Source organism: Dioscorea cayenensis, chromosome 8, assembly GCF_009730915.1.
Source record: "Dioscorea cayenensis subsp. rotundata cultivar TDr96_F1 chromosome 8, TDr96_F1_v2_PseudoChromosome.rev07_lg8_w22 25.fasta, whole genome shotgun sequence".
Classification (NCBI taxonomy): domain Eukaryota; kingdom Viridiplantae; phylum Streptophyta; class Magnoliopsida; order Dioscoreales; family Dioscoreaceae; genus Dioscorea; species Dioscorea cayenensis.
Window position 1 is genome coordinate 3434380 of NC_052478.1, and position 22316 is coordinate 3456695.

Consider the following 22316-nt stretch of genomic DNA (forward strand, 5'->3'; position numbering starts at 1 on the left):
TTAGAAACTTTCATCCTAAGATTAATATTAATAATATCAAAGTTTTACAACTTTGGTTAAAATCAATCTATGATTAATCATAATTAAAAATTTAACATTAAAAAAAAAAGCCTTGCTTTCAAGTAGTTAAATATATGCATGTAATATGAAGAAGTTAGGGTGGTTTTCGTAAAATAAAAATGTCAGGGAGATAAACGCAAAAAAAAAACAAAAAAAAAACCAAAGAAAAATATTTGAGAACCTTATCTTAGTAAACACCAGAGCGAGAGCGAGAGCGAAGACGAAGAGGAGAACAATGGAAGCTGCTGCCATTTCCTTCTCTAGTCCCTTCAATCCTTGCAATTCTTCTCTCCCTTCTTCCAGACGTTCTCTAATCCTTAGTATCAACCCTAAATCCCCGAAAGATTTAACCTTTGCTTCAAATTCTCGGAATTCTCTTCGCCTTTCCCCTCCTCTTGCTGTGGCGGAAGCCATGGAACAAGCTGTTGATGCTTCAGGTTCTACTCCCAGTGGGAATCCCAGCAAGGTTGATAGGAGTGGGAGGTTTTGCAGCCCCAGGGCTGCTCGGGAGCTCTCGCTGTGAGTTGGTGTTTCTTGTTAAAAGTTTCAGCTTTTATTTTGTTGTTTTGAGTTTCATTCAATGAAGAATCTGAGTGGTAGGTTGATTGCTTATGCTGCGTGCTTGGAAGGCTCTGATCCTGTTCGTCTCTTTGATAGAAGAGTGAATGCCAAAAGAGGTTTGTTGATTTACTCAATTTGTTTGTTTGTCTCTGGACATTGTGCTGTCTTGTCTTGTTTTGTTTTCTTTGTTTGTTGATGCATTTGTGTATTTAGATCCTGGATATGTTTTTGATAAGTCTTCGTTGCTGCGGTATGATCATATGAGTTTTGGTGGAGCACCTGTTGAAGCAGGGACTGAAGAAGAGGCAAGTGAACTAATGCTCAAGAATGAGAAGGATTCTGCCAATGGTATGGTGCTCCTTTTTTTCTTTTTCTAAACTTCATTTCGTTTGAGATTGATCCATCTAAGTCTATTCTGTTGTCCTTTTTGCCACTAACACTGCTCTAATTTGATAAATATCAATTACAAATGTTAAATTTTAGACTAACTTGTGTATTGTATGAAGGGTGAGCTTTGCTAGCCTTTTTTCCTTTGAATGTGTGAAATAGTTAACTGTTCAATTATGTAGCTTGCCCTCTTAATGAGTGGTATGATAAAGATGGCATTCCAGATTATTAGAATCCATTTCATCTGAAGTCCTGATTTTTAAAATTGGTTATAATCTTTTTAGGCTTTTGTGGAAATTAGCTTCAAATGAAGTTGGTGAAGAAAATAAAATGTTAGAGTAGTTAAAATCAGAAGAAGAGAAAACTACAATATGTTTACCCATCTTCTTTAATATGAAATTATCTTCATTTTTGGCACATCTTTTCAGTTAGGCTGGCAAACATGAGAATCACAAGATAATCTGTTCATTGAGTTTTAAATTTGTTATGGATGTGCATGAGCAATTTCCTATTGACGTTATCATTGTCACTCTTTTAGAGAGTTCATGTGGTTTGCCAAAATTTTCAAGTACTTGGCAATGTTTGGTAGCACAAGAATAGAGAATAGTAAATAAGAAATAAGGGGATACCTGAGGAATAAACACCTGTTATTCTTGAACCCCTGTTTAGCAGGAGAGAGGAATAATCTCGAAAATAAGCTAATACCACTCTAGGGGTGGATTAGTTATTCTCGAGAGAAAAAGGCCTCTTATTTTGAAAATAAAGGAATAGAAAAGTTTATTTTGTTCTCCTTCATTCTTCAGCTATTTGCCCGTTATTCCTCATGATAATGGCTTATTCTTCCTTTACTCTTGCTGCCAAACACACTACCTTAGGGTGTAATCTCCTATGTTATTTGGCAGCAAGCTTCCGTGTTTGACGGTGGATAGCTTAAATCATCATTTGTGAGAAAGAGCAAGGGATGCTTTAAATTCTTAATTTCTGTTGCTATTTCAGCCTATGAGGTAATCAAAGTCCTGGATTCTCTTCTGAAATATTTATAAAAGCTTCAAACAAGCTGTCCAGTTCATGAAGCTCGCTGAGATGTCCTGGTTACTGCAGAAGCATCATATCTCATCCATGGGGAATAAAAATACAAATTAACCCAGCAAAGCAGCAATCATCAATTGGCTTTCTTAGGAACTTAGAGAAAAAGATTATTAATTCTTTTTGTCTTTATGCCACCGAATTGTACATCTTCAGCATGTATATATCTTGGTTGAACGAGTATTTGAAGGCCAGCATTTTACTATCACTGTGACCATAAAACAGTACTGTTAGTACTGTCAACTCACATATTTTTCTTCTTAAATATAAACTTCCTTGTTTGTGTTTCTTTAGTTCCTTTCTCAAATATAAATGCATTAAGGTTTCTTCTGTCACCTGTTTTTCAGAAGCAGAAGTCCTTTCAGCTCCTCCGAAGGTGGTGTATAATAGATTTGTCTTACGGTACATACCTTTCTGTTTGCTTTCTTCTTAACACATGTTTTTCTAAATGAGAGACACATTGCATGCATCAAGCTTCGAGTTTGACTGAGTTTTTTTTCAATGCTTTTATATTTTGTTAGCCTAGTTGGCTTGCGATATTAATTATGAAGAATTTTGTTTGCAGTCTAACAAGGGACATCTTGGGAGCAGTTGTTGATAGGTGGAATCAACATGTCCTTGTCATTGACAAAATTATACCCCAAAATTGGAAGGTATGTTTTTTTCCACCTTTCTTTTCCCAAATTAAAACAATGTTATTGATGACATACTGAATGATTTTTTCTTAATAGAGGTTCTTGTTGCACAACATATCTTGTTCTAGCCTCCGTCCTCCTCCACAATTTTGATCGAACCATAGCATCCTCAGCATATTCTAACATTGATAAACAAATATGGGATATTTGTTACATGTATATGCATGTGGACATTTCATGTCTAATTGCTAAATTTGGACATCTAGCTTTTAGCTTTCAGGAAGATTTGATATTTTTTGATGGAAGTCATATAGTTTATAAAAGTATTTGAAAGACTGAACACATAGTATGCTAGCGGATGCTAGTTCATTAACACATCAAGTAAATACTGCAGAACAAATGTCAACTTTCTATTTTCAAGGGTGCAAATACATCAACTTCTGGGATTAATGAACCTATCTGGTCAGATGGGTGTAAAGTAGGCGTAACAAAATGACGATCCTTAAATTAATAGATTTCCTATAACTTACTAAAGTATGTTGTAAACCATATATCTGTTCAGCACCATGATGTAGAGTAGGTCCTATAGAATTCTCTATATTAAATTGGATGCTGAATCGATCTTAGATTAATCATTTGTCCAAAAACTTTTGCAGTGTTTTCTACTATTTTTGCTACATAAATGCTTCTGAATCCATCCCATTTGCTATGATCTGATATTCTCCTTTGTACAATTAGTATGATTTTTGCCGATCATTTGTTTGAACTAAATTGTTATGATTTTGACCACAGGATGAGCCTGCAGGGAGAATTTTGGAACTCTGCATCCTGCATATAGCTATGGCAGAGATTACAGTAATAGGAACTCGACACCAAATTGTCATTAATGAGGTTAGCCTTAATCCCTTTAGTTATCATATCACACCATCATTTATCCTATCATCATCCTATCTCTAAATCAAATGTCATAAATTCCTCAAGGCGGTCGATCTTGCAAAACGGTTCTGTGATGGCTGTGCTCCTCGGATCATCAACGGATGCCTTCGGACCTTTGTTAAACATCAGAACACAACCAACAATAATGCACTTCAGTCTCTGCAATCATCATGAGGAGAGCTTAAAATTCACTAGTTCAATAGCTGCTTTTATTGCAACTTTTAATTCTCATTCAATCATGTAAAGCTGTTGATTAGTGTTAATTGTCTGTGCCTATGCAAGCAGTGCAAGTTCATAACAAACAAGCAGGGCTTTTTAATTCAATTTGTAGAGCTTTTGCAAGGTGAACCATCAGATTGAATGTTATTAAAACACAATGACAGTAAAATTCATAGCAGACTTTTTGCTGTTCAAATCTGATGTTGAATTTATGAATGCTCCTACTTATTATTATTTATTTGTGCGTGCATTACTTAATTAATGGATTTTTTTAATGAAATAAAATATTTATTTAACATTTAGCCACAAAAGTCAGGATGGCCGAGTGGTCTAAGGCGCCAGACTCAAGTTCTGGTCCTCGTGAGAGGGCGTGGGTTCAAATCCCACTTCTGACATTTTCCCTTTTTAATATATATATATATATATATATATATATGCGTACAGCTAACGAATATGAATTTTATTTCTTTATAAAAAAAATATGAATTTTATTTGAGTGCAAAATTTGAAAATAAGAAAATCTACTATCCTGAGTTTCTTAATTTTTTTATATTTTGATAAAGAAAATATATCTTGCTAAATAATAGACAAAAAGATTTTGAGTGCTTTTTACTTCTAACATTTCATGCAACTTTTATTATAAAAACATTTCATGCAACTTCCTAAGATTTTTGTAGTTCTGAATTATTATTATTTTTTTTTCAAATCCACACTCTATCTTCAATATATTTATTAAAGAAAATTATTTACATACCTTGTAAAAGTGAATAATTGGTAATTGTCTTTGTTTTTACTTATATATTTTGAGATTTATTTATTGTTGTTGAAAATTTGAAAACGAACTTTCAAATTGTATCAAATATAATTTATTTTTTTCTCAATTTTTTTCTTGTTTTTTAAAATGAATGAAAAAGTTAAGTAATAATTATATTTTTAGTAGAAATTTTTAATTACGTTTTGTTCTGAAAACATATAAATAAATAAGAATGATTTTAAGAAAATATAAGCAAATATCATTCTACATAAATATGTAAGAAATTTCTTCTTTTTGCAAAGGCATATTGACAAAAAAACATATCTATAAATAAATTATTTATTTTTGCAAAATAATTCAACTTTCATTTTAAAACAAGAAAAAAACCACCATAACACCTGCATTATTTTATGGATTTTTCATCATAAATTAATTCACATGCATTTCTAAAAAAGTAAAAATCTTAAATGTAAATATTCATGGCCTTTCATTATGATATACTCAGTACTGAGAGTCGGTACATTAAATTATTGAGCAACCAACTGCTCACGTTCAAATTATTTACTGTTCTTCAACAGTTGTAATTTTTTTTACACAAAAGCAATAAGCTATGCACACATATCAGAAATTAATTATCAAATCTAGAAATTAATTATCCAGTGTATCATTATTGTCAGAAAATTAATTATCCAACCTGTGTATCATTATTATCAAAAATTAATTATTCAATTTGTGTATTATATATCACTCATTAATATGTGGTTTAGATAACAAACCCGTATCAAGTAAAAACTTAAACTCGGTACTTCTTAAATGTTTCACATCCGGTTTTTATAATAGGACAAATATCAATGACCTTATTGGTCATTTGGTTAGTTATAAAATTTTATACAGGAAATAACAATAAAAATTATGAATATGTTCAATAAAAACTTCTTTGAAACTAATTTATTTTTAAATTTTTTTTAACATGTGAATAATCATTATTGTAGAAAAAAAAATCATGCCAAACAAATTGTAGAATTAATTTTGATGACACGTATAGCTATTGTTGTATTTAAGACTAATAAACTTATTAGTTTATTGTTAATTCAACATAACAACATAATTGACACCAAAAGATGAAATTATTAAGCAAAGACATTCTTCTTGTTTATTTTATTAATAGTTCCAAAGATTTGCATTAATTTGATACTATTAGTTCATATAAAAATTCAAAAAAAAAAAAAACTAATATATAATTTATAGTGTTAATTGCCAAATACCCCTTGAAAGTTTCGTTTATATACATTTTCCCCTCTCTAATTTTGGTATCCCCAAAAACACCCTCTTTTCTCTCCACTTATTTTTTTAAACCCTTCAAGTCGTTAAGGTGACTAAACGGAGTTGGGTGGGAATTTTTTTGACAACAATGACCTTCATCTACTAACGCAACTAATACGAGCTTTTATCTACTTGTAAGAAAGGTCTTCTTCTAACCGAGTCTTGGTTGTCCTTTTTTGGCATGTTTGCTCGTTCCATTTGGAATCTGTGAAATCTCGGGTTGGGTTGGTAGATCCGATCTGGAGATCGGAGTCACGGTGGAGACACCTAGATCCGCCGCGCAGGCGTGGAAGTTCGACTGAGTGCACCATCGCGGAGCGGACCTCAATCGTTCTTGGATTTATGGGTGTTTGCACTGTTGTTTTTATTTTCTTGGCGGCAATAAAGCGATAGACACAAAGATCAATGGTTTGAAGTCGGGAGAACCCTTTAGAGGACTCCGTTGGTGGAGAGTTGGATCCGTAGACAAGCTCTGCCGGTGTTGGGGTTGAGGAGAAAGAGGTCGTGGAGATCGTTGGAGAGGTTGAGGAGCTAGTAGCATTGGAAGAGGAGAAGGAGAAGAGTGAGGAAGGTGAGAACTTGGAGAATCATACTAAGTTTCTGGTTGAAGAGACAAAGGAGAGGGAGAATGTAGTTGCGGAGGAGGTAGACAGAGATGAATTAGGAGAAAAACTTTAGATTAAAGTATGTTTCTGTTTAAATATATGTGTTTTTGTGTAACTTAGGTATTTTCTGTTTAAAAAAAAATTGTTTATGTTTAATAATATTGGTTCATGTTTAAGTTACTGAGTAGCGTTTAACACAAACATACAATTTTAAACGGAAACTGGGTTACTTAAGCAGAAACTGAGTTATTTAAGCGGAAACTAGGTTAGTTACACACAAACATACACTATTAAGTGGAAGCAGACTAAGTTAAGCTACTAGTACAATAATACATTATATTTTGATTAATTTAGATCCCAAAACTCTTTAGAAATTATTGGATTAAAAATTAAAATTAAAATTAAACTCAAATTCAATTGGTCTTTTTAAATAAATGCTTAAAATAATGTTTAAAAGAAAATATCTTGGAATAAGAACTTTAGGGAATTAGAACATAAAAGAATCGACTTTTTATGGATATATGGATAAATCTGTAGACTATTTTACCATGGATTAATTCTTGTTCTATAAACTTTAGGCTATTTTACCAGTACTCTTTTAAATCTTGTAAATTCCAATCAATATTCTCTTCCGAAATTAGAAGTACATTAAACATAAAGATAAATTTTAACGTTTTACATTTAATAATAGTTGTTTTTGTTTAAGTTATTTTATTTCCGTTTATCAATCCGGGTTTTTGTTGAAGCTAACACGCTTTTTCGCTTTAACGCCTCGCTTACATTATTTAATTTACTCGCTTTTTGTTTATCCGATTATGTTAGAGTGCATTGTTAAATGTTTTACTTTTTAATTTGTTGGGTTTTCAATAGTTTTTACATTATATGTTAATGCGTGATCCGATTAAGTTTACTAATTTTGTTTAATAGTTTTGGTTTTTGTTTGCGAATACACTTTTTATGTTTAACAATAGGTTTTTGTTTAAGTTATCTTATTTCGCTTTAATAATTCGGGTTTCGCTTTAAGGTATCGCGTTTCCGCTTAATAGTCTTGGTTTCGCTTTAACAATAGTTATTTTTTTGTTTAAATTACCTTGTTTTCTTTTTATCAATCCCGGTTTGTGCAAGCAACCCCATAATAAACATTCCGACAATTTCAAATTTATCCATACAAAAAGAATCGAAACATAAATCGGATGAATTTGAATTAAAAACACACACACATACCTAAGTTAATCCGAAACACATATATTTAAAACGTAAACACACCGAAAAGCCACATCCGGACATAAGTTCTAAATCGCTCCTTCCTCTCTTACAAAAACAACGAATACCCTCCCTCCTCATCCTCCCTTCCGTTAATCCGATTTCTTCGGTTCTCTAAAGTACAACACATCTCTCATTAGTATATCGATTCTCGTCGGCCTCTTCCTTTTCAAAGCCGAGCCTTTCCCACCCGACTTCATCGTCAAGGCAAACCCAAGAACCCATAGCAATGTAAGGTGGTGATGAAAAATGGTCGAAGGCCACTAGAGATCCGTGGTGAGGGTCTCAGGTCTTTCAAAAAATATTTGAAAGATGAGAAAAAACTGGGTTATTTTAAAAAAGATGATGTGCTTTTTATCCACCATTGTTGAGGGTAAAAATGGAATTCAATCAAATGAATTAGACTGGAATTAGTCGAAAGGGAAAAATGAGTGAAACAAAAAAGGAAGGGCTATCCGACAAATTCAAAAGTCAGAGGGGTTGTCTGTGAATTTTTTAAACTGTTAGGGGGTAAAAAATAATTTTCCCTAATTTATATGATAAAGGATTTTAATATTTAATTTAACAACCAACAATCATTTGATCTATTGCTATTGATTTCTTTGCATAAAAATTCGAATTTCAATCCTTACATATAGCTTGGCTTGTCCACATTCATCTATATATATATATATATATATATATATATATATATATATATATATTCAAATTGATAATTACTAATACTTGAATGATAATTGTGCTACTAAAATATTTTATAAATTTTTTTCAACTAATTATCACTCCTGTAGCGAAAGAGTTGGTATTTTTATTTTATAATAAACTAGAGATTGATTTTTTATTATTTTTTTTTTTAACAAAATGTGGACAAGTTATGTTAAGGAAGTGCATTGGAGTGGAATTACTATCTTAATACACTTATGCTCTTATTTTGTATGAGCTAAGATTTGAACTTACTTTTTCGATAAAAATATAAACACCATAAGCAAAATATTCAGTGCTAATAAACCAAGAAGTCGTTGGTAAGAGATTGAACTTTCGATTACATAACTTGCTAACATTTCCAAAAAAGAAATATATATATATATATACATATATGTATTCTAGTTGTATTAAGATAACTATTTTGCATGCATGTACCAATGCGCGCGTGTGTGTAAGAAAACATCCTTTACTAAAACCGTCTGAAGTAATAAAATAATTTTGATCAAAATGTATTTTAAAAAAAAATCTTCCAAAATACATCTTGTTGTAGGATAAAAAGGATATCGCATGGATATTAAAAGGAGATGGATTTCAGACCATGAAACGCCTTAATTTTTGTACAAATGTTATAGCTATTGCACCTCTTGAATTATTATTATATACTGTTGGTGTTGTTGTTGTTGTTTTCAAAACAAAAGAAGGCAACACACAAGATGTAACAAGACTGCTCAATCATCCAGAGTCATATATTTATATTCTTTGAAATATTAGCATGATTTGAGTAGAATATATATATATATATATATATATATATTTCTAGTTCCAAAGAAGTAAATCTTATTCCTTAAAAAAAAAAAAAGACTTAACATAGATGAGTAATAAAAAAACACAAATTAACATTTCAGTAAAGAGATTATAACGATTTGTTTTTGAAGCCAAAGTTTCTAGATAATTAATTAGATTCTAGTATGAGTAATTAAGATTAAAGAGGGGAAAGGTATGTGCACCCTCTAGAATTGACACTAAAAAACCAAATTATTAAATAACCAACTTAATTTCTTTTCCCTTATCTGACTAACAATTTTACTAATTTGTTCATATACATACTTTGTTTTAGATCTACAGCAATATATTCTCCAAGTGATCTTTATTAGATTCAAGCTAGCAAATGTACTTCTAACTCCAAAAATAAATTTTATTCATTCAAAATAGAAAATAAAAAAAACAAACTAAGATGAGTCATGAGAAGGACCAAACATTTGATTAGCAAGATTGTATTGATTTGCCACTGAAGTTGAACCTTCTTCTTCTTGATTTTGAGGTTGAGGGAGGAGGATGGGTGTGCTCACGGCCACCCACATAAATAACTCTCAACCGATCAGGATGTGATCGAGGCCACTCAATCCTTTTTATCACACCACATCTCTTGTTCTTACACTTAAAATAACTCCTAAAATTAACACAAAAAAATGATAATAATAATTATAACAATTTTAATAAATCAATAAAAAAAAACATCACTCAAATTAAGTTACAATATTGTTTACATGTACCTATTTTGGCCTATTCCCCTGATAAATTTTTGGCCATACTTCTTCCATTCATATCCATCTTCAGGAACTTGAGGTTGATTAGCTTCTGAACTTTGTGTTTGGTTCTCTCTTTCCCTGAAAAATTTTTTTTTTTTAAAAAAAAAAGATCAGTATCATGCACACTTAAACAAACATAACAAACAAAGAACACAAACTTTTCATGCATGCATGAATTCATGGAAAACTTTCTTTAGACTAAGTGAAGACTTCCACAAAAAGTACATCTCCCTTTTTCTTAATAAATTAAAAGCATTTTATAAAAAGAAAAAGAAAAGAAAATGAACAAGTTGAGCGTTTGACATCATATGCCGACATCTTAATATTATCACCATATAAAAAAAAACTAATAATTCGCTGTCACATATTAATATTTTCGAAAAAGAGATAATAGTTCACTATCACATTAATCATAAAAACATAAAATAGATGATAATAATCAATGTATGGCAACTTTTGAGGTTCATACAGAGGAGGAGGAGGAGGTGGTGGTGGTTGTGGTGGCGGTGGAGGCGGCGGCGGTTGGCCGGACATCAGTGAGATTTCTAAAGGTTGAGAAGAGAGTAAGGAGATGAAGTTGGATTTATTATATATCTATATATGTATTCATATATATATATATATATAGAGAGAGAGAGAGAGAGAGAGAGAGAGAGAGAGAGAGAGAGGAGTAATTATAAAAAGAAAGAAGGGAAATTACATTGAAGTTTGAAGGAATGGTCCTTGAGAGCTCCTCTTGTTTTTAATTTTTAAATTATTCTTATAAGAAAGGAAAAACAAAACATTGGTGGCGGTTCTTGTCTTGACATGGCATTTATTACTTGTTTTTTTCAAGTCTAGATCTTTTCTTATCCTGACGTCATCTACATGACATCATTTTGTACCATTTTATTTTTAATATATATATATATATTCTATATATTGTGATTTTTATGCAAATACAATAAACACATATGCAATTAAAGTAATGTGCATGAACTAGAATCAAGGCCATGCGTGTAGACTAGGAATCTAATCATCTAATGTGTGAGGCTGTGAGCCTTACACGATGACCATGATTTGGGTTGGACGTCTGCAATCACAATTAGAGATTTGTTACCATCATAATTACATTTAACAGGACTTGAATTTGAAGCTTTTAAATACCCATATTAATGTCTTATATAGTGGGACTAATGCTGTTTGGTTATGAATCCTTTGGCTATTGTAAGTTTATTTATTATTATTTATTTTTATTATTTTTTACAAATTGTCAAGCGCTTCTCATTTATAAAAAAAAATCAATGACGTGAGTTAATATTTCAACACATTTATACGTTCACCTTACTTGGGCTTTGGGGTTCGATTTTAGATACACCCCAAAATGAACACTATTTTTTTTTTTTTAATTAATGTAAAATAAGGGTTTAAAATTGTGGTCAAATTATAGGATTGCGTTTGGTTTGTGGAATGAAAATGGGGGTAATAGGTTTAGGAATAATGAAAGTAATGGGAATGGAAATAAAATGATAAGAATGATAATAAAAACTATGTTTTGTTGGAAAAATAAGTTACTTGGGAATAAAAATTGAGGAAAGGAAAATATGATAAAATTACTTTTATACTCCTTTTAAAAAATTGATATTTACATAAAAATAGTGAGTTGTGTATAATGAATTTATAATAACTACATTTTTATTTATAAATTATTTTAAATAGCATTATTATTTTCAATTAATATAATTAAATATTTAAAATAAATATCTTAATTTAATAATTCACTATTTAATTAATATGTATCAAGTGAATAATTTTTTATTTGTAAAATATTTGAGTATGATTTTTATTTTAATTGCTGTAATTAAATTATTAAACATTTTTTTGTTTTATCATTATTAATTAACTATGTAAATTATATAATATATAATATATTAGATCTTTTTTAATATATTTTATTATAAAATATTTATATAATATGAAAAAAATGAAAACTATATTAAAAAATGAAAATAGATAAAAACAATATAAAAAAAAGACATAATAGACATTTTACATAGAAGTAATGGCCATTACACAGTTTGCACTACATGCCGTAGCCTCCATTACCCTACATGAGTGTCCACTTCATAGTAACCGGGCCCACCACATTATGCAACTTTATAGTTATGGATGAATTTCCACATTATAAAATAATAATATTAAAAAAAATATTGAAGTTTTGTTTAACACATGGGTACTCTTAGAATTTGTAAAATTAAGTTATTTTCTAGGAAAAATTACTGTTTACCCATCGATAATTTCAAAACTTCCCAAACAGCTCCTATGAGTTTTTGCATCGCCAGACAGCTCCTTCTTTTATTGTTTTCACTTCCTTTTTAACCCCATGCATTATGAAATTCCATCATCGTCTTTAAACGCTTTTTACATCATTTTTCATTCTTTTTGCATTCCTTTTTGCATGTACTCATTTTTTTAAAGCAGAGACTCATTTTTTTAAACAGGATAACTCATTTCTTAAAGCGAGAATTCATTTCTTAAACTGAGAGCTCATTTCTTTAAACATAAACCTCATTTCTTACACAAAAAACTCATTTCTTAAACAAAAAACTCATTTCTTAAATGAAAACCCTCATTTTTTTAAACATAAAACTTATTTTTTTAAACAAAAATATTAATATTTAAAGATGAAAAAAACAAATATTTACGTGATAAATTAATCCCCGGATATAAAAACCAATTAATCTTGGCCACTCGTATACATATTTAAATAGAAACAACAATATTTAATCACTTTTTTTAAACGTAAAACGCAATATATTAAAGCAGAAACATCGATAGTTAAACAAAGACAAACAAGCATATAAAATGCAGAACTCATTTCTTAAAATGCAGAGAGCTTATTTTTTTAAACAGAGACCCTCATTTTTAAACGAAACCCTCATTGAGTATGGACGTTGAGTATCTCATCGTCACGATCTCGCGCGAACGCTGAGTCTCGAGCTCCGAGATCCGGGCGAGCGATCTCAGGTGCCCTGCTCGTGTGGGGTCTTAAAGGAGAAATCTTTGCCGGCGTTGGCGATCCGGTTGGAGACGTTCCTCGCTGGTCGGAGTGGTGAGGTCTTCGATGGCGACGTCGGATAAGACGAGTCGAACTTGAACGGAACCATTCTCGATCTGCGGAGACGACGAACATGGATCATTCCGGGGTTTGGATCCATGGTGCCCTAAGTCGATGACGGAACGGAGGGAGGAAGCGGCGCGATGAGAGTTCGATCTTGCTGCCTTCGTCTTCGTCTTCGCTCTTCATCGTCTTTCCCCGCCGTCGACCTCATCTCTTTCATCTTCTTCGCTCGTCGACCTCGGGAAGACCGCACGCCTCCTCAGTCGTCGAGCGAGGCATCGAAAGGTTGCACCTTTTCTCTGCAAGATCGAGATCTAGATCGAGGTGGAGATCAAAAATTCTAGGGGTTGAAATCCCATTTTTTTCATGCAACGTGATCGTGATTGTGAGTCGCATGCTTTTGTCTCACCTGGCCCAAATTTCAATCGCATAAAGAGATTTTGGGGTGATAAATACACCCCAAAAACTCATTTCTTAAACGAGACTTCATTTTTTAAACAAAAACCTCATTTTTTTAAACAGAAAAACTCATTTCTTAAAGCAGAGACATTATTTTTTTAAACGAAACCTCATTTCTTAAATAGAAAACTCATTTTTAACAAAAAAACTCATTTCTTAAACAGAAAAACTCATTTTTAAACAAAAAACTCATTTTTAAAATAGAAAACTCATTTTTTTAAATAGGAAACTCATTTTTAAACAAAAACCTCATACCTCATATTTTTAAATAGAGTCTCATTTTTAAATAGAAACTCATGCACCCTAGGGCATTATAGTCAAACTCAGCACACTTTGCCACAACTTCCCACGCTGAGGGACAATTTCAGTCTAAAAAAATTCCAAAATTAACTCTATCAATCATCGTTAGATGTTTGGGGGTTTAAAAAAATCATTAGTATTCAAGGAAGGGGTTTTTATGGATAACCAAATTTAAGGGAGAATTTGTCGTATTACAAATTTTGAGGGTGTTTTTAGCAATTTCCAGTATTTTCTATCTTAAGGATATTATTGACCCAAAAAAAGAAAAAATAATAGAAACTGGAAAGAACTAACTTGACTCCCATTGACTGATAAAAATAATAAGAGCAAAGTCACTATAACTATACAGTGTATATATATATTATTTACTATTTTCATAAATAATTCATAACAAAATTGAAATTTATTAAAAAAATTTAATTTTTAATTTTCAATTTGATTTTTAAAATGGTGTCCCTCCTTTGTCTAATACGACATTGTAGTAACATCTTTTATATATACACACACACCAAATAGATTAAGAAATAAATTTATTAAATAAAAAACTATTACTATTAAAAGAACAATAACTTATCACACACATAGATTCAGGAACTAATAAGGATTTATTCTGAAAATAAACTTTTGGGGGAATTTTTTTTTTAATAATAAACTTCCAAGTTTTGATAAATTTACACTATTTTGTTGATTTAATTATATTGAAATAATTATTCAAAAATTTAAACAGAAAAGAAATTCCATAGCTAGTGGCTGACCATGAATAAATTTAAATTAAAGAAAAAACAAAGTTTGGGCCCACCAGTATTATTATTTTCCTTGCCTCAAAGGGTACTATAACCAACCGACAACCTGTTTGTTTCATTTTGTTTTAAAAAAAAAATCTTCTAAACTTTTTAATAACTATGATAAGGGATTTTTTTTTCATTTATTAAATAACTATAATAAAATTTGTATTCATACCCTACAAAACACTATATTTCTCCTATTACCAAATATTAAGATCTATAGAGTATACAAACTAAATCATAGTTAATTATAAAGTCTAAAATACTCTTTGTAAAATAGTTGAGTTGTTCTGCTGTTGAACCAAAAAATTTTAAATTATATATCCAAATCTACAATTATCTATTTTTTATTCTCTGCCAATTTGTTTAATGTTATTAAGTTTTTTTTTTTCACTCAAATGTGTTTTTTAAAAAGGTGTACGCACAAATATAAATGTTTTTAAAGGCATATATGTAATTTTTTCTTGTGATAATAATTATTTATTATTATAGCTAATAGTATTAGGATAATACATAATTTTGCAATAATAATATATTTTTTAATTTTCTCAAAAACATAAAATAAAGAATTGAAATAATAAAAAAAATATAATTATAAAAGAAAATTCAGAAACCACTAATAGTTCAATAATAACTCATCACAAAAATAATCGAGAGCTTAAAATCTTACTTATTTAGTTTTACTGTTCATCAATACTATATATGCATTGTACACTATGACCCTTTTCATACCTTCATACTTATTTGTTCATTTGACTGTGTTTGTCACCTTTTGTTTGTTTAAATAATCAAAATATGCGATATTAACTTGTAAATCTTTATTTTCACGTGCAATATATATATATAAGTTGGGAATAAATAATAATAATAATCAATTATTAAATAAATAAATAAAATAAACATGTGGCAAAAATTAAGACCAGATACTCAAAGCATTGGAAGTTGGAACATTGAACCAGGGATGAAGATTCTATAATTATTTTTATAAGACTTAACCATCTCTTTCCAACATGTTTCTTTGCAAGAGGCCATATGGAATAAGAATAGTCCCAAGTTGTTGGATGTGATATTTTCATTATCTTGTTGCCGAACGCCATTGTTTACTTTGACTTTTTTTATTAATTTGTTACTTAATTTTAATATTATCTTTGTCAAGACTCATGCTCTCAAAACTTTAATCTCTTTTCTTTAAAAAAAGAAGAAGAAAACTTAATCTTATATCATTGATTTTCTTTATTTTCTGTTGAATTAAGAATTTTTCCGTACTATTTACTGTGATTTTTAACAATATTTAATATAATGGCCTATACCTTTGTTAGTCTATTGTTATCATCAAATGAATATTATGATATTTTTTTATTTTTTTATATTAATTTATAAATTACAATTATTTCGCATAAAGAACTACTATTTATTTCATAATAAAATAAATGTGACCAAAAGTTTTTTTTTTTTTTGGGAAGGAATTTGGACAAGCGATCAATCTCAGCTTAGGCTTAATAAATAAATAAAATACTAACTTTGTTGCCATGATGGTAATGATTAATTTGTCATAATAATTATTTTATAAGGCTTTTCATTTATTATTATTATTATTATTATTATTATTATTATTATTATTATTATTATTATTTATTTATTACGATTACATTGAATTGTTACAGCGTTTGGTTAGGCGGGCCCATGGACATCCCTAGTTTTTGGCCCATCAAAGTTCACAAATCTTAATGTTTAGATTCTTAATAGAATGGAATTAAAATAATAAATATAAAAAAAAAACAAGTGAAAATAAACTGAGATCGCTGAATCTCAGATTCTATAGATATATATATATATATTTGCCAAAAGCCTCTAGGTGGAGAGGCAATGGGTATTTAGTACATGTGAGGATACCCAATGTTCATCAGAATCATTCCCCAAGTGTGTGAATAAAAAACTAACGGTGCACCCTGTTTCTACTAGAAAAGAGCATGTGTAGTGTAGTACTCGTTGAGAGATTAACTCCACACTTGTATTTATACACCACTTTGATTGAACTAGCTTGTAGATGTGCCGCCAGTATGATTTATTAGGCGTGTCGATCCCTCTAACCCTAAGTGCGTGTATAAAAAACTAACGGTGCACCCCTGTTTCTGCTAGAAAAGAGGACGTAGTGTAGTGCTCGTTGAGAGATTAACTCAAGTTACTCAACACTTGTATTTATACACCCCTTTGACTGAATTGGCTTGTAGATGTGCCACCAGTATGATTTATTAGGCGTGTTGATCCCCTAACCCAAAAATGGCTTATCCACCTTGTCAATATATATATATATATATATATATATATATATATATATATATATATATATATATATATATATATATATATATATATATATGTCACACCCCGACCCGCGAGCCTGGCATGTGGCAACCGTCGCGGTAACCCAAAGAGGGGCAACTATGCCACTCAACCCTCGGGTCGCCGTATATCTAACCAATACTTGGAATGAATAACACTGAATAGAAATAACCAAGTTCATAATATATAAAAGTAAAGAACACAAATATACACAAGGGAAGCAACAGTGTCAAAACCATGCAAATAGAGTGACAAATACACTAGTGGATCCATGTTTCTTATACGATGCAAAATGTTCAATAATAAATATACATATAACTAGAAATAAAAAAGATAGATAGGATAATGCTCAACACTTCATTGTGCCGCCACGCTACTAAATGTTAAAGCCTTAAAAGGAGAGAGAGGGTAAGTAATCTAAGTCACTCAGTGAATGGGTTAGCATAATTCTAAAAGAATATAAAAACCAAATCGATAATTTTGACAATAACCAACTTTTAACAATTAAAACATATAGCTCTAAAGAAATCAACATGAATATAGCAACATCTATATGCATATGAGAAACATAGTTAGCATAAAATGATTCATTTTGCTCAAATAAGGGTTTTCACATTCGAAAATCATCCTCGAGCATAATACGAGTTTTAAACCACCAAACCATAAAACTTGTCATAAAACTAATTCTTTTTCTTTTCAAGGGTATGCGAGGGATTATTACAAGAATAGTTCACCATAAGAAACATGAATTTATCAAAGTACCACGTTTTCATCTCATTCAATTAATCAGTAGTCTAGAAAGGCCTCTAAATTCTAGTGTTTAGAGCCGTCAAGACCCTCATATCCTTGACGTTGACCCACCGGTTTTGTATGGTGGCTTACGACTCCTGATGTATCATCCAATCATAGTTCTATGAGCCACCTGAAGAGGACAAATAAAACCTGGTCCTCCATGCTACTTCTAAAGGTTAGTCCATGGGGACCCCTACTACAACAGGTGGGTAACAATCTTATTACCATCAAAATCACCTGTAGGTGTAACAATAATATCAACCACATAAAAGCATATCAATTGGTCCTTGTCTAGGATGATATTCACATGCCAGGAATGAGCATCATTTCCACATAAATCAATGCCACAAGTATAATATGTCTATAAAATGTCATGCTTCATTTCAAACCAATATACCAACATAGTCATAAGTATTTTCATCAAACATCAAGAGTTTCGCTCATAATTCAATAGTGTAGAAATTCATTTCCAAACTAATCGAAGCATCGATTCAAATACAATAAAACCAAGAAATACTTTCAAATGAAGCAACAAAAATCTTTAGATAGTATTCTAATAGAATTATGCAATCAAATAATCCACTCACAACTTAGACAATTAAAAACCCAGGTGCGCTACTCCTCCGCCTGCTCCTTGCCTCGAGTCGAGCTGTCACCATCTAACCAAAACACACACAAACAACCAAGAATTAAACAAAGGAAAGCATTAATGAAACCCTAGATTTTACCATGCATTGCAACCCTACTAAGACTTAGGGCTGGCTCAAAACTGGGATTTCAAGATTTCCAAAGAGCTCCTAAGGATTTTTAGCTTCAACACAAAACAAGAAAACAAGCAAGTTCTACCGGTGCTACAGTCGAACTACATTAGTCATGAATTCCAACAAAACCTGGTTCTAGGTTACATTAAATCAAGGAAAAACAATAATGCAACCATTCTCTTAAGTTTCAACAACAACAAACAAGAATAAGAACAAGAATCAAACTCATAATCCTAACCTTGGATCCACCATTCATCCAACACAAGGAAGAAAGGGTGAAAATGCTTATCTCTTGATTCAAAGAACAAGTAACAATGGATCTCCAAGGTTACAACAAGCTCCTCTCAAGTATTCAAACACTAAACACACAAGGTGGAGGGCAAGAATCAAGCTCGTTACAAACAACCCTAGATCCTACACTCTCATCCAAACATAATGGAGAACAAAGTGAGAGAGGAAGAAAGATAGGGGTGTTTACCTTGATAAACTCAAGGAAGAAGGAAGGAATGATTGTTGAAGTTTCAATCCACCGAAAGGAAATGGAGGATCATCCAAGGTTCTCTCCCCCACTAAGAGATGGCCAAGAGAATGAGAGAAAAACAGAGGAAGAAAGGCATATAAAAGGGTTTAGGGTTGAAAAGACACAAATGCCCTAACTCATGTTCCGTATGGGTTCGCTTGCGGGCACACATGCGACGACCGCAAGGCCCCTTGGCCGTGTCGTGCTGGCGCATGGCTCCCATCACAAACTTTTCACGGAGTAGAGCATTTTTCAAGTTACTGTTCATATATATGATCTCGTATATGAGCGTATGCTAGCCTACATGTGCTTTTGCCAACCCTGTGTGACCTCTTATGCCATCGCATATTAGCCCTCACGCTCTTCTGGTGAACTTGTACAGCTGTAAACTTGATGCATACTGACGAACAATTGCTCGCATGGCTTCCAAGTTGGGTTGTGTGGCCTCCTATGTGGGTGTCTGATCTTTAAATGATTACATAACTCAAATAAATGCAAAAACAATTCTTTTTTTGGGTGTGCGGGCATGAGTTTACTCAATAAGTTCTATTGAAGCAAATACACGTCCACCAAAATTTCGAGTCAACACAAAAAAGAGCACCACTATATATATATATATATATATATATATTAAACATGTTTACACCGTTGTAGTCTTTGAAGACGCTTTGAAGTTAACATTTGGTTATAAAGGTAGCATCTTTGGTGGAAAAAAAGACGAATTGGATCACCATTAATTAAATGAACTTGGACTTTTACCATTTTAGCCTTGTAACCATTTTGATTGTATGATTTTTAATTATAAATTTAAATGAATGAAAATTATTTATTTCTGTTAAATTTTATATTACTCATCCCATTGCAAACAGTGCTATTACATATACTTATATTAGCTGTCTAAAATGTTGCCTGAAATTTTGAATAATAATAGGAAAATTTATATATATTTTTTTGTTTTGAAAAAAATGCAAATTATCAAAGAGGAAATCTTTTATTCTCTTTCAATTAAATGCAATAAAAAACCGAACAAATGTAACTAAATACATGATAGAATCAAGATTAAAAATTATCTATGTGATTGAATGCTCAAATATTACTAAAAAAAGATTTATATGGAAGCCATTATATTGTTTATCTTTGTTATTATTGTATGAATGTATGAAATATGGTGCATGATTTATAAATATAATTTTTTTAAGTAACATTTTACATAGTGAAATTCTTATTATTTAATGGCCTATAGTTGAATGAAAAAATAATATAATTTAAAAAACCACTCTCGCTATACCCAAGCGGTAAAATATTTAACTCAGATTTTTAAAAATAAGAGGGCTCTTGACTCTCTCCCTATATCCATATGTGGGTGAAGCATAAATAGGTTATGTGTGTGATTGCTTATCACATGATGAAATAATAATAATAATAATAATAAGTGGAAATTGCCAAAAAAACCCTACAACTTTGCCAAATTGCCAAACAAACTCCCCATAGTTTCTGAATACCCAAAAACCCCCTTTCTTTTTCAACTCCATGATTTTGAAACCCCCAAAAGTACGTAACTGGCATTAAACGGAGTGTATTTAAAATTTTATGGACTGAAAATGCCCTTGCACGGAAGTCGTGCGTTTGCACTCCATTTTCGCAGTGTGAGAGGAAGTGGGTGGGTTTTTCTTAGGCATTACACTGCTTGTCTTCTCTCAACTCGCGACTCGACTCAACTCGCGTCTCAGCCTCTTCTCTTCCCACCCGACTCTTCCCTTTCCACATGCGCCTCGAAGAAGAAGTCCCGTCAAGTATTCAGCATTTCAGTCACTTTGCAGTCCTAAGGTATTCATTATGGTTTTTGTTAACTATTCTCATACGAAGAGACATTTTTCGGTTTTTGGTTTGTGATTTTGTTTTTTTGTTGGAAGACATCAAGCTTTCGTGGGGATTAATCGTGCCGGGTTTTGTTAGTCTGCAGGGGAGATGTCTCGGCTAGGGTTTTTGTTTTGTTTTACATTTACATCGCATGTATACTGATCGAAATGGTTTTCGATTGTTGTGCTTTGTGTAATGTTTATAATCTACGTTTACCCTTTCGCTGATATGGTTGCGACTTGTAAAAATGAGGTCTCCGCTTTAAACAATGAGCTTTTACTGCTTTAAGTTAGTTCGTCTCCGCTTTAATTATTTGTATCTCTGCTTAATAGTATACGCCATCGCTTAAAAATGATATCGATGTTTAAGAACCCGAGTGTTTACCGCTTAACAAATTACATTTCCGCTAACAATGTGTCATTATTAGCCGCAGCTTGTGATTATGGCGGTCAATCTAGTTAATGGGCGATGTTACTTGACACGCATGAGTGGAGACCGTGGGTCGAATTGAAAGTTCATATGATCCTCGACACTCGGGAGATCATCCGAAGGACACCGCTCACGACATTCTCGAGTTGAAGTCTGTATACCAAGAGCGAGCGACGCACATGAATCCAGCGATGGCTATGATCGAGATGCCGCGCAACTTCGTATGAAGTGGACATCGTCATCCTCCCGATAATTATGAGTGGCCACTTCCATGTCATCGTCCTTGACAATGAAAAACAAGAATACAGGCATTATTCTTCATGCCAAAGCGAAGAATACGATAAAAACGCGCTAGAAATGGTAAGTGCTTTAATAATTTGTGTTTGTGTAATAGTGTTCGGTAAATAATCGGCATTCTAATATGAACTTGTATATCTCGACAGTGGAACCTATTCGACCTCGTATCGACATGGAGTTGGGCGAGTCGGGCGACCGCAGTACCCGCTGTTCACGGCATTGAAGCCCCACGACGGAAAAAGGAAGTGTCGATCTGCAGCGTCTCATGTCATGCGGTTTATCGAGCGCTACTTCGCGGTGAGAAGCTACGGGTACCGCAGATCGACGTCCCTTCTCTGCGATTACAGGTATGTTTCCGCATACTTAGGGAGGGGAGGGCAGCCGGCATCACAGCCAGAGGGGAGTCTTCGTAAGCGGGTTCTTAGTCATTCTTTCTATATTTGTATACACGATTCTTTCTTTAATAATCCGATTCATTGTTTAACATACACTTTCAGTGTTTAAGTATATAGTTCATTGTGTAAATATCAATGTAATTGTTTAAACT

At 31.9% G+C, this 22316-nt stretch overlaps 2 protein-coding genes and 1 non-coding gene across 3 annotated transcripts; 2 read left to right on the forward strand and 1 right to left on the reverse strand.

The window, feature by feature from the left end:
* The first annotated feature begins 268 nt into the window (after positions 1-268).
* On the forward strand, positions 269-4080 carry LOC120266382. The gene is made up of 7 exons (XM_039274006.1): positions 269-579; positions 661-737; positions 835-969; positions 2442-2496; positions 2660-2747; positions 3522-3620; positions 3711-4080. Exons 1-7 carry the CDS (start codon positions 296-298, stop codon positions 3837-3839), a joined length of 867 nt encoding a protein of 288 aa, XP_039129940.1. The 5' UTR covers positions 269-295; the 3' UTR covers positions 3840-4080.
* A 115-nt stretch (positions 4081-4195) lies between these two features.
* TRNAL-CAA lies at positions 4196-4279 on the forward strand. Its single transcript has one exon. It is a non-coding gene; the product is annotated as a tRNA-Leu (tRNA).
* Positions 4280-9672: 5393 nt separating this feature from the next.
* On the reverse strand, positions 9673-10732 carry LOC120267843 (probable WRKY transcription factor 4). Its single transcript, XM_039275519.1, has 3 exons — positions 10593-10732; positions 10088-10201; positions 9673-9984 (listed from the first exon to the last, which is right to left on the reverse strand). Exons 1-3 carry the CDS (start codon positions 10655-10657, stop codon positions 9798-9800), a joined length of 366 nt encoding a protein of 121 aa, XP_039131453.1. The 5' UTR covers positions 10658-10732; the 3' UTR covers positions 9673-9797.
* Between the last annotated feature and the right edge of the window lie 11584 nt (positions 10733-22316).

Bases quoted from the DNA above. Each gene is read 5' to 3' on its own strand.
- LOC120266382 (XM_039274006.1), top strand. From the start codon at position 296: ATGGAAGCTGCTGCCATTTCCTTCTCTAGTCCCTTCAATCCTTGCAAT. The intron at 738-834 runs GTTTGTTGATTT...TTGTGTATTTAG, and splicing joins AAGAGTGAATGCCAAAAGAG to ATCCTGGATATGTTTTTGAT. The intron at 3,621-3,710 runs GTTAGCCTTAAT...AAATTCCTCAAG, and splicing joins ACCAAATTGTCATTAATGAG to GCGGTCGATCTTGCAAAACG.
- LOC120267843 (XM_039275519.1), bottom strand. From the start codon at position 10,657: ATGTCCGGCCAACCGCCGCCGCCTCCACCGCCACCACAACCACCACCA. The intron at 10,202-10,592 runs GTATGAACCTCA...AAAATTTTTCAG, and splicing joins CCACCTCCTCCTCCTCCTCT to GGAAAGAGAGAACCAAACAC. The intron at 9,985-10,087 runs GTACATGTAAAC...TGTTAATTTTAG, and splicing joins AGGGGAATAGGCCAAAATAG to GAGTTATTTTAAGTGTAAGA.